Raw genomic sequence first — 18,826 nt, 5'->3', positions numbered from 1 at the left:
CCTGATTCCGAACCAATGATTCACAAGAGTTCGAGGATTCTGAGGAATCAAATGGCGTATGAACCTATTGTTGGTCAACGTCCACCATGGAACTGCATCTCCTTACGTTGTTCCACTGTTTTGTGGATTAGACCTCTAGGTCAAATGCTCCGGGTGTGGCTCTCTAAGAAAACCACCTGCTTCGTTTTGGGCACCCGGTCTGTTTCACAGCACCAACACTACTTGCAAACTTTCGTTTGACCAGTAAAATGTGCTTTTTAACTAACTCAAGTTATTAATTAATTACGAGTCTATACCATCGTTCTTTCTTTCACATATAGTGTAGCTATGCTTATATTATACTTTCTTAATGGTCTTGATACATGGTCAAGATTTTACTCTGTAATATTGCCTGAGAATCTTTTGGGTTGGTGTCATGTCTGTTGTGTCTTGATCAAGGTCGTCGTTAATTTGTTATGACCTTACAATTAGACAAGGACGTAACTCGCGTGACTCATCCACCAATAGAAATACGACTTCTACGACCTTAACACTGTGACAATCAATGACGTTCGATTAGTCTGAGTAATCTAGCGTCTTTATTGGTCCTTTTTCCGCCTAGCCCTTCCACTTGAGTCCAGAACACCAATGACAGCTGCTGTTATGCGAATCGTTTATTTCAAACATACTTTGTTTATTTACCAGACAGACAGACCACATCATAAAATAGAAAATAATATTTGTACAAAATCAAGCCAAATGTGGCTGTGAACGTGGGAGACAGTAATCAATAAACTGAACATAATTTAGGGACAGTAAATCGTGTAATAATAATCCATAGGTCAAAATGAAGCTTATAATAAGATGAATATAGATATACACAATCTAACTACTCAATAGTTGTACAATAAGAATATATATAGAATAATAGTCCATTAATAGGTCCTGGGAGTTACCCGTACTTAAGTCTTTGCCAGGATACAACAATGTCCCATTATGGTTATCTGGCGTACGAGCAAGTAAGTCGGAGAACAACACTCGGAATTAGAAATCGTTCTCGACTGTTACCTCGCTACCATCGTGTAGCTGATTTCAGAACGTTGACACTATGTGAGGTTTTAAGCGACGTAACCAATCCTCGGGCTTGACCATACAACCGCCCTCCTGTTATTACTGCCCAACCACACAGGCCCTAATATAATTCAAGCATGTCTTTTTTCCGTCATCAGTTCATTTTGAGTTCCATATGGAATAACTGACTAGTAAACTTCTAACAGCTCAATTTCGGTCGGCCGAATAACGTCACAATTTTTTCTCTATTATGAATTGTAGGTTCTTAATAGCAAACACATCACGTCGTTATCTAGAAGATAAAAGCCGCAATCGCACTTTTAAGAACAGAAAAGCCGAGGCATTTTTCGGTTGAACCACTTTCTATTATATTGCGTTTTTTAATTTTTTTTAATAGATTTGCAACATGGTATTTCGGACCAATATACATTTGTGCCTAATTTTAGGTTTTCTTTATTAGGATAGTCGCACACGTAAGTTAATAATAAAGCTTATGTAATCAGGATACAGTGAGTAATTCTTACAATTAGGAAAAGCTAATTCAACTCCAAGATTTGATATATAGATGATTGATAGGTAGGTGTAGACTACCTGGTTGGGATTCGCAAGATGATAGCAATCGATGGTTAGAGACCTTCAATGACATAGCTCAAAATCGTCTGCAATGGCGAAAGTGCATCCACTCTTTGTGTTCTACCAAATTCTAATCTTCTGAATTTTTCATGTCCCTATCTTTTTTTCTCTTTTCAAATTTATTTTACTGGATTATACTCCTTCAATAACATCTTCAAACCCTAATCTTTCCGATTACTGCTTATACTCTTACTACTTCTACCACTATGGGATTCGAATCGACAACTGCATCTCTGTGTTAATGTGGTATGGCAACCCGAAATGATGTACGTACGTACGAAGTTCTACGTTGTGACTGACTGACTGATTGATTTACATCAAGCTAGCTAGGAAGCTGAAAAACTTGTCAATATCATGAAGATATAAAAGTGAAGTTGCAATTGTTTTTTTATAAAACTTTGATTCTGTAAATTGATTTTTTGCTAATGTGCCATGATAGCGTACCACTTAAGATTATCATAGAACAATCGAGATTTTACTACCTGCAGTACAAATAATTGTAGTTATGAACGTACTTTTGTAAGAAACTTATATTGGTTTTCTGGGCGAAACACTAAACCTGATTAATCTTGATTGCCGAAATGTTTACAAATTTGATTACAAACGAACTTTAAATTCTGGACGTCCAATCTTTGTGAACCTGTTCTTTTGAATCCTGAACGTTTCATAGTGTTCTGGTATTGCAAACGGAAAACATGACTAAAGTAATTCGCGATCAACGTTTAACGTATATTTAATGCATCACGTCCCAGTGAATGAAATTTACATGACACAACTGCTTATGATCTTGTTACCTGTTTTTTTTTAAATTGTGCTAACTAATGACAGTTACTACTACTACTACTATAGCAAAAGAATGGACCGAGTTGATTTACACAACTGTATTGATCAATGTGAACACAACTTGGTGAACACGAAAAGTCCACACCTAGGGGAGTTGGAAAACCCTGATTCCAAACCAATGGTGCACATGGGCTCCAGTATCCTGAGGGAATAAATGGAGTATGAATCAATCGTTGGTCACCGGCTACCATGGGACTGCATCTGCCCCCTAAGAAAACCACCTGCTTCAGTCTGGGCACCTGGGCAGTATCACAGCCCTCACACAAATCAAATGAGATTTATGTGGCGCATATGTATCTGGTGCTTCCTTGTACCAATATTCATGTGTTAAAATAAATAAATAAACACAACTTGAGAATGCATGTCTTGGGAAGGCCTTTTGCATTAGAAACAGCGATGCCATAAATAAGCAACATCAAATATAATTTTCTATTCATAATGACAGAATTTACTAATCTTTTTTATTTGTACATTCATGAATTTCTGGGCCAATAATCGATTCCAATTTAGATTTAACAAGTACCATAATACACTTATGTACTTCTTCGACAGTTTTATCTGTTGCTTGAATGAAATGCCAAAGTCCAACTGAATCAGTTTCGTCGTCATTATCTTTATTATCTAATTCAACATCTTTGGAAATCCGGACATAATTCTCCAAAACACGTTTTTGAAAATCATCATTCTCATACCGCTCTTTTCCATAACCATTCCTAGAACTTAATTCGTCTAGATTTCCTGGTGTTAAACATATCACCAAATCCGGTTCTACAAGGCCTTTTTCCATTTCCCAACACCATTCCCAGTTTGGCGTTGGTGGAGCTTTAGCAGCTGTGTAAGCGATCCCAGAATATATATATCTGTCTGCTACAACAGGTATTCCATTTGAAATGGCTTTCCGAATCTCAGCTTGCCTTTCCCATCTGGAAAAGACCAGAATTTCATGATATAAATAAGCATATTGGCTGGAATCCTAATAGATCACATTAGTAATGATGGTATCAGACCGTAATATGAAATATACAGCCTGAGATGAAAGGTCTAAAATATGTAGTAATAGTATACGAATTTCGTGATAGTGAACCGTCTAATTTACTAAAATATTTGATCAGCTATCGAATTAAATGAAGCAGAGGACAAATGCTGATTTTTAACAAACAATAAAGGCAGTGACCAGTGGAGTGCAAATCACGTCTGTCGTGAGATAGGAACTCACTGATGACAATTGGTGAATGGTTGCTCAACTTCGTGGATCCGTTGAAGTTAGACATTAACACCGTTGGATGCCAGCTCAGTGGTCTATCAGTTAAGGGCTCCGGCTCGAGACTGGTAGGTCCTGGGTTCGAATCTCGCGAGCGCGGGTTCGTGGATGCGCACTGCTGAGGAGTCCCATAATAGGACGAAGCGGCCGTCCAGTGTTCCCAGGTTTTCCATGGTGGTCTAGCTTCAATTGACTCATGCTTTCAACTATGAAACATACTAAATCTCCACAAAACCCCTTCTCATAATTAATAAAGGCGCCTAAAGGAAACAGTTATGTAGTTCCACCCAAGTAAGCAACATCCCAAAAGTAATGGAATACTACTTACATACTGCGACAATAGAATATATAAAGCGAGTGTGACGTTAAGAAAGTGGTGAATTTAATTTTAAACTTCTAATTCTAGCGTGATTTGGACCATACTTTTATCAAACGTATCACGAACACTACGAACGTATTCAAGTAGTGAATTAAGGAAATTTAAAAGCGAGGACTAGACTACTACTTGAGATTTATCCGATGAGAATCTTAAATTTATGGAGTTGTATTAGTTTACAATCTATGAATGCATGGCATTATATAACAAGCAGGATCGGGACTAGAATCACTAGGGTTCAATTGATATTGCAAGATTAGTTTGTAGCAAAAGGTCTTTTTCTTTATAACCACTATGATAGATCCGAAAAAATCTCTCATGTACTAGGTTATTGACAAATGTTTCTCACTAAAATTGTAATTATTTGTTGAAAGCCCGCAATATATAGTACTAAATTAAGTTCCGCTGCGTTTGACACTGAAGAAAAGTTGTACGCAACATGTTGTCATATCATACAAGCTGATTTAACATTTAGCTACTGTATTTTTAGTGTTCGTTGCAAGCTTCATTTGTTTAATACTGTTACATTTTCAACAACCATAGTTAGCGTAGTCACTCTTTTAATTAATCCATGCTTACACGCACATGCGTATCTACTATCAGGAAGATAAATATAATCGAGTAAAAACCAAGTAACGATCCGTGGTAATTGGTTTAAGTACATAAATATCAGCCCCCAAATGCCCTGGTACGGCCGAGAGTGGGGAGAGTCTACTCTCCCTCTCGAAATGCTCTCATATGGCCACGCGAATATATAGCCTCTGTCACACAAGTCCTACTCACTGCCTTCTCGTGGCATTACTGTTGTTTACCAAATTGAAAGGACGAAAAGCGAATGTCCGGCGCTTTAACCGGGTTGGTGGACACGGAAAGTTCACCTAGGAGAGTTGGAAAACCCTCATTCCAAACCAATGGTGCACATGGGCTCCAGTATTCTGAAGGAACAAATGGCGTATGAACCAATCGTTGGTCACCGGCTATCATGGGACTGCACCTCCTCACGATGCTCCACTGTCTTGTGGACTAGACCTTCAGGTCAAAGGCTCCGAGTGTGGCCCTTTAAGAAAACAACCTGCTTCAGTCTGGGCACCTGGGCAGTATCACAGCCCTCACACAAATCGAATGAGATTTGTGAGGTGCGTATTTATCTGGTGGTTCCTTGTACCAATATTTATGTGTTCAAATAAATAAAATAAACATGAATATCAACAGAATTAGTAATCATCATTAAAAAAACTCACCTATTCGCAGTGAACAATAAGTGTAATGCGTGTTTATTAATATCACCAATCCCACTTAAATACGAATCCAGGTGATGTCCCAGAGGAGTATCACGATCTGGGAATTTGACAGACAGAGTCTCTCTTTGTGTAATTTCCGACAAAGCTTTAGCTAGGAGTGATGCTTGTGTTGTTTTTCCTACCCGATCTGCTCCTTCGAGAACAACAAAAATTCCCTGAGACATACGTCTAGTCATCCTTCTGAAAGTGATTAAGATATTTTTGATTATCAATGCCGATATGAATATTATAACTTTTAAAACCTATTTCAAAGTCTAGACGGGTGGCTTTTTCCTCGCAAGTGTGCATTTTCATGTAATCTTCCAGAGCAGAGGGATGATAATACGAGTTAAGTGATTGTTTGCGAACGACACCTTTAATACAATGTCACAATTTAAAAAATCCTAGATAATCACCTTTTTGCACTAACAATATTGTTAATATAGTAGCAAACACTAACTAACTCAACCGTTTTAAGCAGACACTTCAGCATTCTTAAGGAGCTAAAAGTGACTAGTTTGATAATTCAAAGCATTCAGAAAACCTCAAACTGCTTCATTTTTCGATTTCAGACGACATTCTGCAATTAGGTTTAGAAAGGAGTTAGTGACTATAGAAGAAATATATCGCAGTTCGTGTTGTCTTGCTGACGACTTTATCATTAGACGTATCTGTTCTCCTAGTAAGGCAGAATGTTGTCTCATCATTGGAGACTTCAACGCACCACATATCAACTGGATAGGTGGGGGTTTCGATAGCGACCTTCTATCAACAATTATTCTGTGTGAACTTGTACAATGTATCGTAAAACCGACACATATTGACTTGGAACTTGATCCGTCATTGCTAGACCTTGTCCTCACACACAACTGTGAAGATGTCGTCGATATTTAACACCTTCCCCCACTAGTTAATTGTGCTTTCCTTTAACTTTCGGACACACGGTATAGAATTTGCATCTGTTCCACCCCGTCCCAGTATCTGGAGAGCTAATATTCCGGCAATCAGAGACTATGCTATCTCGATTGATTGGTCGGTCGAAGCTGATCGATCGATCGAAGACGAATGGAATAAGTATGAGGCTAGATACGAGTCCATAACGCAACCGTTCGTCCTATGGTCAACACGTAAGATATCACATTGCCCTCCATGGATTAATAAGGAAACCCGGAAGTTGTTGAAGCGTAGGAAACACTTTTGGGACTTATTCTTGTCAACGGGACAGGAATCATTAAGTGAGAATATAAAAAAAATCCAGAATATATGTATAAAGACCATAGCTAAATCCCGTACCACTTACGAACGACTGTTGGCACATGATAGCCGTACTTGTCCGAAGCGATTTTTTTGTACATTCGGCGAACAAAACGTAGTGATGGTATTCACGCGTTAGTTACACGAAAATTCAGATTGACTAGCTGAATTTGATCTAGCAAAAGCCGAAACTTTTTCAAAAACTATTTTAGTGAAGTCTACTATACGTGTAGTGTTACAACTACTTGTTCCAATTACACCGAGATACCAGCCATAGGATCTGTACATGTGACTGTGGAAACTGTTCTTCCATTGATAACTAACCTCAAACCTTGTAAGATACCGGGCCCCGATGGGTTAAATCCACGCTTGTTGTCATCGCTTGTGGAAATAATTTCAAGACCGTTCGCCACGCTCTTCAACATGTCCCTTTCACTCGCTCAACCCCCTGGAGACTGGAAAGACACTACAATCAGTTCTATATTTAAGGATGGTCAGAGACAGTGTTATAACTTGTGGCCAAGTGGATGCCTTGCTAACGTATGACGTGATAAAACCGCCAATCAGAGGGCAGCGAATTATCGATTGGAACAGTGACATATGAAAACCGTACGAGCAGTCTAGAGGGCTTATCGGTCCTGTTTTCTGACTAGCCCAGCCAGTTAGGTTCAGAACACCAATAACAGCCTCTGTGGTCAGAACATATAGCCCCCAAATGCCCCGGTACGGCTGAGGGTGGGGAGAGTCTACTCTCCCTCTCGAAATACTCTCACATGGCCAGCGAATATATAGCCTCTGTCACACAAGTCCTACTCACTGCCTTCTCGTGGCATTACTGTTGTTTACCAAATTGAAAGGACGAAAAGCGAATGTCCGGTGCTTTAACCGGGTTGGTGGACACGGAAAGTTCACCTAGGAGAGTTGGAAAACCCTCATTCCAAACCAATGGTGCACATGGGCTCCAGTATCCTGAGGGAACAAATGGCGTACGAATCAATCATTGATCACCGGCTACCATGGGACTGCATCTCCTCACGATGCTCCACTGTCTTGTGGATCAGATCTTTCGGTCAAAGGCTCCGAGTGTGGCCCTTTAAGAAAACCACCTGCTTCAGTCTGGGCACCTGGGCAGTATCACAGCCCTCACACAAATCAAACGAGATTTGTGAGGCGCATATGTATCTGGTGGTTCCTTGTACCAATATTTATGTGTTTAAATAAATAAATATAAATAAATCTGTGGTATGAATCATTGTATTTTAAACATACTGAGTTTATATGCCAAACAGACTGACCACTTCGTATCGATGAAATAGGAAATAACATTTGTACAAGATTTAGCTAAATATGGCTGTGAATGTGGGAGGCAGAAATTAATAGACTAGGGATAACTCAAGAATGGTAAATCGTACAATAATAGTCTATAGGTCAAAATAAAGCTTATAAGGGGAACATGAGTATGGATAGTTTAGTTATATAGCAATTATACGACAATAAATATATGCATAATACTGGTCCATAAATGGATCGCAAAGTTACCATTCACCATTGTTATCGGGACAACAGACGGATCGTATCTAACTACCGGCCCGTCAGCCTAACTAGCATGGTCGTTAAGATTCGTACAATCTGTTAACTCCCGAACAACATGGGTTTCGTAACAAGCGTTCATGCTCCACTAACTTACTTATTGCGAGAGGATTGGACAACAGCCCTAGATAACAGCCTGTCTGTCGATGTGATATTCATAGATTTTAGCAAAGTGTTTGACAAGGTTTTACACCTAGGTCTTATGCAGAAGCTCTCGAGCTTTGGAGTAACAGGTGCTATACAGGAATGGATATGAAACTTCTTATGTTACCGCAGATGGAGAGCGAGGGTCAGTGGAACGCTACCTGAGTGGAAACATGTCAAAAAAGGTGTACCCCAAGGCACCATCTCAGGTCCTCTACTTTTCCTTCTCTGTATTAATGAATTACCGCTATTGTTTGAGTCGTCGACATTATTGTTTGCCGATGACGTCAAAATCTGGAGAACAATAAGTGAGGCTGATCGTTTTCATCTCCAAGCTGACTTAGACGAATTAGTTAGATGGGCTCATTGTTCAGGCTTAGAAGTTAACTCCAGGAAGAGCGTGCCTATGAACATCAGACACGGCAAGAGTTACCATTATACCATTGATAGTACATCTCTTCCACTCGTTCACGAACGACTTGGGAGTAATAATAAGTCAAGACTTGAGAACAACTACACACTGCAACACAACTGCTCCCAAAGGTTATCGCGCGTTATGGTCACTTCGCAGAGCATTTAAATGCTTTGACGAGATGTTTCGAATTTTATATCCCACCTATGTAAGGCCACACTTAGAATACTGTATCCAAGCAGCTAGCCCATGTCTGATAAAGGATACTAAATCGCTTGAGCGTGTCCAGCGTGTGGGGACAAAATTAGTGAAGGGTCTTTCTAAACTCCCTTACGATGAGCGTTTAAAACGTCTAAACCTTTTCCCCTTATCTTATCGGACACGAGGTGACCTTATAATGGCATTTCATACCTTTAATTATGATTTGGATGTTAATATGTCTTATCCTTTTGCTCCCTCTAGCACTAATAATCTCTGAGGTCATAGCAAGAAGCTTCACAAACCGCGATCTAATAAACTAAAGGCGGGGCCCCATTTTGATCGAGTGTTCAGTGACTGGAACGCCTTATCCGAATAAATGGTATCAGCCCCATCAGCGAACATTTTCAAGGAGACCCTGGACCTTCATTGGAAGGCAATCTATCAGGATTAACACAGGTTTAACAACCTACTATCCTTATTGCTGAAGACTGACATTCTGCAACCTCAAAGAAACTATTAGTGTAATTTATTAGGTTACTTCTACGAAAGCTTTGGTATCCTTTTTTAGGTTTTGATTATTGGAATAGGAAAATAAACAATTCAATTTTTGGCACCAGAAAAGGCCTGACAGACAAAAACGCATTTTCTTTTGTGGAAAGACCGTTTAAAACTAAATTGCCTGGGACATTCTGACATATATCTGAACATGAAGTGCTGAGGACTTACGAAAAAAACTTTTTCTAAATACCTACGATAATACAAGGACAGACGACAAAGCTACCCATTTTTATGTCTAAATCCCTATTTCAGAATAATAATACCATGATTTCCTGGCTTTTACAAATCAGATAATCTCAAACGTCTTACCTGGATGAGATGAAATTTTATGGCAAATAAGTAGACAGAAAGAGGAACTACATTATATGTTGTGAAATCTAGTACATTTTCTAAAAGCTTAATCACACACATGAGTAATTTTGCTCAACGCGCTTCATATCTATCGATTATTACATATATCACTACTACTGGCTGCATGATGATCTCAAAGTAAGTAAAACTACCATTTGCTATTTGCAAGAATAAGGTTAGAATATATATTGATAACGTACGCTCACAACTTGGAATTCGACACTGCGAACGTGCTTTTTATTTACTGTAGCTGACCTAATTTATGACACAGCAAAACATACTCGAGTTTCACTTAATAAAGTAGGTATTAAATTTATTTTCCAGTTGTTTTTGAAACGTTTGACGTCTTAAATTTCGTTTGAGTGCGTTTTTCAATATATTCCAATGTATACCTGAGCCGCGCTATTCAAAAGCTGAAACAGAGGGGGATAACATAAGGGACAAGAGAATAATTGGTGAAATCTAATTCAAAATATGATAAGCAGACAAGATTAGAAAACATAGAGTGGTTCTAAATTCCATATTATCGTATCATCATAATGTAACGCAAGCTAGAATAATGGGCAGATAATCACCAACATTAAAAAACAACGAAAGAGGTGTGTAGAACACTTCAAAGGACTCTTCAATCGACCAGCTTCACTAAATCCACCTAAGATCGAAGTAGCACCCACGGACCTCCCAATTGATGTTGGCCCACTAATAATTGAAGAGATCAGCATGGCCATCAGGCAAATCAAGAGTGGCAAAGCAGCAGGACCAGACAACATTCCAGCAGAGGCAGATGTAGCAGCAACTACAAAGATACTTCACATTCTCTTCAGTAAGATATGGGATAATGAACAAATACCAACAGACTGAAAAGAAGGACTTCTGATCAAGATACCAAAGAAAGGCGATCTCAGCAAGTATGATAGGGGCATCACTCTTCTCTCAATACCAGGAAAAGTCTTCAACAGAGTATTGTCAAACAGGATGAAGGATTCCGTGGACGCCCAAATCCGAGATCAACAAGCTGGATTTCGTAAAGATCGATCGTGTACAGACCAAATCGCAACACTACGGAACATTGTGGAACAATCAAGTGAATAGAATTCATCACTCTACAGGAAGGCATTTGATAGCGTTGATAGGACAATACTATGGAGGCTTCTTCGACACTACGGCGTGCCTGAGAAGATAGTCAATATCATACGGAATTCCTATGATGGATTAAACTACGAAATCGTGCATGGAGGACAACTCACTTGCTCGTTCGGTGTAAAGACATATGTCAGGCAAGGTTGCTTACTCCCACCCTTCCTCTTTCTTCTGGTGATCGACTGGGTCATGAAGACGTCAACTTCTGATGGGCAGGGCGGGATACAGTGGACAGGTAGGATGCAGCTGGACGATTTAGACTTCGCAGATGATCTGTCTCTTTTATCGCACACGCAACAACAAATGCAGGAGAAGAAGACCTGTGTAGCAGTAGCCACAGCAGCAGTGATGTGACACAATAAAATGAAGAACAGATAACCTGCCAAAACATTTAGTTGGCAGAAACAGGTAGCCCAAATTTTCGAGCAGGCTGCCGATATTTGTGGTTTTTCAGTAAAAAGTTATAGAGACTGTTGAAATTTAGTTGAGATCATGAAACGACCAATGTTGAACCGCCACTCAAAATTTAAAGCGCTGGACGGCCGTTTCGTTCCGGTATGGGAATCTTCAACAGTGTCCATACACGATCGTGCATGAGGGACGCGTACCCAGAAACTTCGATCTCACACTCGAATGTTTGAACTCCAATAATGTTAAGCGTTCTCACGCGAGACCGAGGTGTCTGGAAATGGAAAAACCCTTTTTCACTTAATTTTGAAACCAGAAAATAAACTTTCAAATTTATTTATGATTGATTTCAACTTTTGGCTGTGCACAAAGCGTAAATAAAAAAGTAACGTAAAAAATGTCGCCATATCATAGTGTCTTTGCCAGGTCAATTAAACATGAGATTTTGGGCAGCGCGTCCTTGTCAAGCGTTAGTTTTATTTTAAAAGACGCGACTCCAAAACATAGCCAACCGTATTTTCTTGTGTTGAGTTCTAGGCTCCAGAGTTTCTTGGTTTGAGATCTGAAAGTGGTAACATTTTTTCACGTTGTTTGGGGACTTCTCGACCTGTTCATTTTTAGGGTGCGTTATACCGAGATTTTCATCCTACCTCTTACATCGGGTACATTTTACCTCTGGAAAATAATTCTGAAGTACACTTATCAGTTAATACATACCTATAGCGAACTTTGTTCTTCACATATCTTATGTAAGCCGTCGACGGTTGACATTGACACGATTTTATGTTTGTATTATACCAATTGAAATATAAATATTCGACCGATCGTTACTTTCCCACTTAACAACCTAACACCTTATATCCGAAATACATTCCATACCCATAATCACTGATTCTAGCATTTATCCGGTTAATAGTTAACAATAACTACATACTCAGATATTCTATTCTATTTCTCTTTCTACTCACTCAGCTTCAAATCATGGCCAGCAACTCCTGTGAAAAAGAAATTTCACCAGGTTCCAAACCAACTCAAAGGTCAAAGTCTGTTGTCCTTATATTTGACGATGCGGTACCTGATAATTTCAAACCTTCATCTTCTGAACTCTACGCGTTTTATACACAAATATCATCATCACTACTTGATCCTCCGTATAACTACCCCTGTGCCACTTCGTGAAGTATGCCAACTGTATTTCTGGTTGACATGAAAGGTACAATACCCATGTACACTGAAAAGTCAGCATAGTCTACCCGTCAGCACGTTTTATCAACGCAAAAATCCATAGTTTCAAAAGCCAAGGTATCTAATATGTTATCTCATACACACCAAAATACTGATCGCTATAGTACCGATATTCGTCAGTTACAAAACTCTCTAGCCTAGATTAACAACAAACTTAACCAATTAGGACTTATCATACATGTACGGGCTCTTGATACCGATGAAAACCTCGAACAACCCATTAAGGTTGAATGCACCTTTGAGTTTGTAGATGAAGAGGTAACGAAAAGAGTGATGTCTTCCTACAATATTCCCGACCACGTGCACGAATTCAAATTAAGGAATATCTGCCATAGAGCATGTGGTTAGCTGGAAGTCAACCGTCAAGTCATCCGGATAAGAAAAAACATCGGACGAATCGATATTCCACAAGGGTGCTGAAAAAGAGGGGGAAAAGCAGGAATAAAAAACAGGATAGGTGGTTCTCGTGTCTAGTAAACCTTGAGCAATTGAGATGGAATAATCCAGATATGACTACCAAAACATTCCCTTTAATAAGTTCAATTTATAAGCAAGTATATTTCACAAGGTTAAAGAAGACAAGCTAGGGTTCAGTACTAGGACCTCTTCTTTTCTTCATTTATGTGGACGATCTTCCACAACAGGTATCGTCTGACTTGTTACTTTTTGGTGATGATTTTAAACTTTGGAGAGAGATACGAAATCAAGATGATATATTGGCACTTCAGGAGGATCTGACTCGACTTCAAAATTGGGCAGATGACAACGGACTTACCTTTGACACTTCAAAGTGTAAAGTAGTTCATCTAAGACATTTCAGACTGCAGTTACAACCTAGGAAACTTCTCTCTAGAAGTATCCCAAGTTGAAAGAGATTTAGGAGTGCTGGTACCCTACGATTTAAAGTCTTACACCAACTGTGATAAAAATGCCTTTCGAGCAAACCTCGTGAAGTTACCACAGGTATCGTAGTTTGACAACACTTTACCAGCAACACCTATAATTGAGTCAGTCCCACCAGTGCACTGGTAACGTTGAAGCGCATTTTTGGCCAGTTTGACGTAAGAACGTTCCACAAAATCTTCAACAGTTTCATTCGTCCCTATTTATAGTGTTTGCCCCTCACTCCAAAAGGACAAGGACACCCTGGAACGTATCCAACGGCGAGCCACGAAATTAGCTCGAGCACTCAAATTTCGGCCTTGTGAAGAGCGGCTCCAATCAATAAACTCTTACCCATTAGAGTACAGTCATTTTAGAGGTGACCTTTTAATGGCTTTCAGCATCCTTAACACTTCTGGATAACCCCTTAAACACCTACTTAAGTTTAGTTCAAACACAAATTTAAGGAGTAACATCCAGAAACTGGGGACACAACATAGCAGAACGGACTGTAGACACAACTTCTTCTCCCTTAGTTAAATGCTGGAATTCGCTTACGGCTGAGCTGGTCCGAGCGACTTCCTAGGAGTCCCTTAAGAAATAACTGGGTATATTCTTAAGGACTAAGGATAGTATCCTACTATGATTTACCAACTTCTTTTTCCTCTTTTACCGTTATTGTACCTGGGTTCCTGTCTGGAGGTATCGAAGATTCACTGCTAGTATATACGGAAGCCCGTTGAGCGAAAGCTTCTTCTATTCCATTCACAACCATTTGAGGCATTTAATTTGAAGCGTAATTTCAGATGTTGCGCTACTGTAGTGGTGTAGTGGAGTAGCAGAATCTTAATTACTTGGATCTAGTCCATACAGCTACTAAACGTAAGTAACTAAACTTTTAGAGTTCAAAATTTTTTCTTATGGAAGTTAAGTAATTCCTACCTACTGGTGTCTATTTTTGATAGACAATCTATAGTCTCCAATCTCCCAACTTTACGGAAATTTTGGGAAAAAACACGAAATTGTGGGGTTTTAGTGATATTTCTCTAAACCGGTCGAATTTTTTCCAAAGTTAGTAGATTGAGGCTTCATTCTTCTGTACTATTCTACTATCGAGTATTCTCGGTGCTAGAAACGAAACTCCGGAATTAAACGATTCGGTCTTGGCCTTTGAAATTTCTTAGGACGACCTCTCATACGATCAGTTCTAGATAAAAGGAAAAGACGAGACATTAATGCCGAACTCTTCACTGAGTATACAACAAGCCAGTATAAAAGCACCCCGTAACCTGCGGTAAAATGAGAAGGTATATTAAGACGTCTTGGTCTGTTTTCATAAGATAGTCCGGAGAGACGTTTTAACATTTGTATCCATTGCTATTATAATGAGTTTTTAAGCTCATTCTAGCGTATCCGCTTCGTAATTAAGACAAGAACTCGCTGTTTGAATTCCGTATTCCAAATGCGGACTCAAAAAAGTAGGGTATAATATCCTCAGTCATTTCGTCTAATTAATGATATGACTTATAAACAGCCTGGAAGACTCCGAAACATTTGATGGCGGCGGCCTCTTAGTTTTGGGGTCTTTGCTTATATTGACTTCTAGGGTTTTTTTTAACCATGAACTGACTTCAGCTGCAATGCGAAAATGCTATTTAGCCACATCAATGAATGAACTTTGCATAGAAATCCAAGACCCTGAATCTTAAATCTGGTTGGTTTGTCCAAACATTATGGTCTCACCACTCCTAAATCGTTATAGTCCTTACTTTAGGTCACACAACTCCAAATATTGTGTAGTGATATGAACCGTCGCAGTTATTTGTTTGCATCACCACACTTTGTCAATTTCTAATAAACACCTACACATCCACTGAACTAGTGAATTTAAGTCACCCTGTAATATTATTCCCTCTGACATACTGTGTATGGGTCTCCAAATCTTTATGGCATCTGCAAAGATGGCTTTGTTACAGTTGGTGAGTTATTTATGTAAAGTAAAAAAAGACGGGGGTTTGTACCTTTGGGAACTCCACTTTTTACAAATTCCCACTTTGATAAGACCCCATTTACCCTTGTCCTTAGTTTCCTATCGTGGAGAAAGCCACTTACCCAGTTTACTGTTACATAGTAAATCCTAATAATCCCCAATTTTAATCAACGATCCGATTGAAGGACCTTATCAAGGCTTTAATTAGATCCAAAAAACTACATCTATCGTATTACTACTACTTTTCGTTGCAGTCCAATCGCCTCTTGCAACGAGCTTCTGCAAGTATGAAAGGACTTTTCTGAGACCTAGTTGTTCTCTGGCTAAATAATTATTACTTTCCACATGGTTTAGAAAAACCATACGAATAATCTTTTTCGTAAATTAGACGACAACACTGGTTTTACTAACGGGTCGATAATTATTGACTAGGTCTCTACCTCCCGCCTCATGGACCGTACAGATTACTAAGTCTTTCCAGTTTCTTGGCAGATGGTTGGAAGAAAGTTAGGGGCGGCCAAACCAAAACGTGGCATCAGTCCATGAAGTCACTAACTTCTAATCTGAGCCATGTTGGTAGATGCAGACTACTCGGTTGGGGTCCGCGTGACTACCGTAACCAATGGTTGGAGACTGTAGGTGACATGGCTCAGAATCGATAACAATGGTGTAGGTGTATACACTTTCTGTCTTCCCTTAAACCATGAGATTAAAATTACCCTGTCTTTCTTTCTGTGGACTAATTCTTTCTTCCTGTACTATATCCTTATATACAATCTCTTATATATTACTACCATTGAAGTAACTACTATGAATTTGGTGTTCATCTTGTTGTGGTAACGAGGTGTGGTAACTTGGACCGATGGATATATCTGCTTGGTTATACGTTGTAGCTGACTGACTCACTAAATTGTTTTATTAGTGTACTCAGATTGTCATGGTATACAAACTGATAATCTCTCTTGATTGAACAAATATCGAATCGCATCCAAACTTGTATCAAAATTAAAAACAAACCCAATCGATTTCTTGGCTATTTGCATCAAGCTGTTATTTACAAAAGAAATTAATCAATCTATCTTACCTATGAATTATTTGTCAGTTGAGAAGTGAATAAACAAAATTTGAAAAACGAGTGGTCAAAAATTAATAAATTACCCTTATATTTCTTTCAGTTTTAACAGAAATAAACTACTACAAAGCATACTCGATCCATGACAAGTATGTATTATATTGACTATTATTCGTTTAAAAGGATAAGCTCAAAATATTTCATTATAGCCAGTATAGATATTTACTTATTAGATTATATGCCAGGGAAGTCCTACTCACTGCCTTCTCGTAGCAGGGGTGTTATTTACAAAAGTGAGAGGACGAAAAGCGAATGTCCAGCGCTATAACCGGGTTGGTGGACAAGGAAAGTCCATCTAGGGGAGTTGGAAAACCCTGATTCCAAACCAATGGTGCACATGGGCTCCAGTATCCTGAGAGAACAAATGGCGTGTGAACCAATCGTCGGTCACCGGCTACCATGGAACTGTTTCTCCCTACGATGCTCCACTTTTTTGTGGATTAGGCCTTCAGGTCATTATTTTATTATTTATTATTTAAACACATAAATATTGGTACAAGAAAGCACCAGATATATATGCGCCATACAAATCTCATTCGATTTGCTTGAGGGCTGTGATACTGTCCAGCTGCCCAGACTGAAGCAGGTGGTTTTCTTAGGGGCCCACACCCGGAGCCTTTGACCGAAAGATCTGATCCACAAGGCAGTGGAGCATCGTGAGGAGATGCAGTCCCATGGTAGCCGGTGATCAATGATTGATTCGTACGCCATTTGTTCCCTCAGGATACTGGAGCCCATGTGCACCATTGGTTTGGAATCAGGGTTTTCCAACTCCCCTAGGTGAACTTTCCGTGTCCACCAACCCGGTTAAAGCGCCGGACATTCGCTTTTCGTCCTCTCAATTTGGTAAACAACAGTAATGCGGCGAGAAGGCAGTGAGTAGGACTTGTGTGACAGAGGCTATATATTCGCTGGCCATGTGAGAGTATTTCGAGAGGGATAGTGGACTCTCCCCACTCTCGGCCGTACCAGGGCATTCGGGGCCTTCAGGTCAAAGGCTCCGGGTGTGGCCCTTTAATAGAACCACCTGTTTCAGTTTGGGCACCTGAGCAGTATCACAACCCTCGCACAAATCAAATGAGATTTGTGCGGTGCAAATATATCTGGTGCCCCCTTATACCAATATTCATGTGTTTAAATAAAATAATAAATTTGGTTTACTCAATCACACATTTTTAATGGTTAACTTTCCTTTCCTTTGTCTCTTTTGTAGAACTGTAATTGTACTGATTCCAACTAATATAAGTACGTACAATTTGTCACTGTAATGGATATCGAAATCGAATCAGCTGAGTAATACTATTACCATTATAAATAGTATAATCGGTTTTCTTTATTTATAGTGTAGTACGCTTAATAGAACAGTATTTAAAAGAAAGTAATTTATTACGAACATTACGTACAGTACAGGTAAATGAAAACAAAACAACAACAACAGTCTTATCCATTTTATCTAAGGAAGAAACAAGAGTATCATTGAATACTGTTGAATCTATAGAAAGTTTTGTATCCGATATTATTAATGGTCATTGGGATATTGTTTTACAAACTGTACAATATTTAAAATTACCAGAACAAAAATTGATGGATTTATATGAACAAGTAATAGTTTTGATCTTTTAATGCAAATATAAAGATTATCATTGAATTGATAGAACTACGTGATATTGGTGCAGCTAGATCAATCCTTAGACAAACCGAACCAATGATTACTATGAAACGTACACAACCTGATCGTTATACACATTTAGATAATCTTTTGAATAGGTCATATTTTGATCCAAGAGAGGTAATATATATATTTATTCTGTAAATAATTCTTTAAGGCTTATTCAGATGGTCAATCGAAAGATAAACGTCGTCAAGCACTGGCTACTTCATTGTCTGAAGAAGTAAGCGTTGTAGCTCCGTCACGTTTGCTGGCATTACTTAGCCAGGCGCTTAAATGGCAACAACATCAAGGATTGTTACCACCTGGTACAGCAATTGATGTATTTCGTGGTAAAGCTGCAGTACGTGAACAAGAAGAAGAAAAACCACCTACTAAATTGTCTACTGTTATACGAGTAAGTTTAT

At 39.0% G+C, this 18,826-nt stretch overlaps 2 protein-coding genes across 3 annotated transcripts in view; one reads left to right on the top strand and one right to left on the bottom strand.

Moving 5' to 3' along the window:
* Window positions 1-2,894: 2,894 nt before the first annotated feature.
* Smp_032810 (thymidylate kinase) lies at window positions 2,895-10,201 on the bottom strand. The gene is made up of 3 exons (XM_018795267.1): window positions 10,154-10,201; window positions 5,405-5,644; window positions 2,895-3,449 (listed from the first exon to the last, which is right to left on the bottom strand). Exons 2-3 carry the CDS (start codon window positions 5,638-5,640, stop codon window positions 2,978-2,980), a joined length of 708 nt encoding a protein of 235 aa, XP_018649596.1. The 5' UTR covers window positions 5,641-5,644; window positions 10,154-10,201; the 3' UTR covers window positions 2,895-2,977.
* Window positions 10,081-18,826, top strand: part of Smp_032800.1 — a gene marked incomplete at its 5' end in the record, with an annotated part of 23,213 nt that continues 14,467 nt past the window's right edge. Inside the window, 5 exons of one of the 2 annotated variants that reach the window (XM_018795263.1) lie at window positions 10,081-10,091; window positions 18,094-18,160; window positions 18,209-18,352; window positions 18,387-18,539; window positions 18,577-18,816. In XM_018795263.1, coding sequence (XP_018649595.1) covers window positions 10,081-10,091; window positions 18,094-18,160; window positions 18,209-18,352; window positions 18,387-18,539; window positions 18,577-18,816 — 615 coding nt within the window. Of the gene's footprint in view, window positions 10,092-18,009; window positions 18,044-18,093; window positions 18,161-18,208; window positions 18,353-18,386; window positions 18,540-18,576; window positions 18,817-18,826 lie in introns of those variants that run through there. The other variant, XM_018795266.1, reaches the window with a different exon arrangement.

Source organism: Schistosoma mansoni, chromosome 2, assembly GCF_000237925.1.
Source record: "Schistosoma mansoni strain Puerto Rico chromosome 2, complete genome".
In the NCBI taxonomy this organism is placed as follows: Eukaryota; Metazoa; Platyhelminthes; class Trematoda; order Strigeidida; family Schistosomatidae; genus Schistosoma; species Schistosoma mansoni.
Note: the sequence above shows the minus strand (reverse complement) of the source record. Positions and strands in the feature narration are given on the sequence as shown.

Bases quoted from the DNA above. Each gene is read 5' to 3' on its own strand.
- Smp_032810 (XM_018795267.1), bottom strand. From the start codon at position 5,640: ATGACTAGACGTATGTCTCAGGGAATTTTTGTTGTTCTCGAAGGAGCA. The intron at 3,450-5,404 runs GTGAGTTTTTTT...GGTCTTTTCCAG, and splicing joins TTATTGTTCACTGCGAATAG to ATGGGAAAGGCAAGCTGAGA.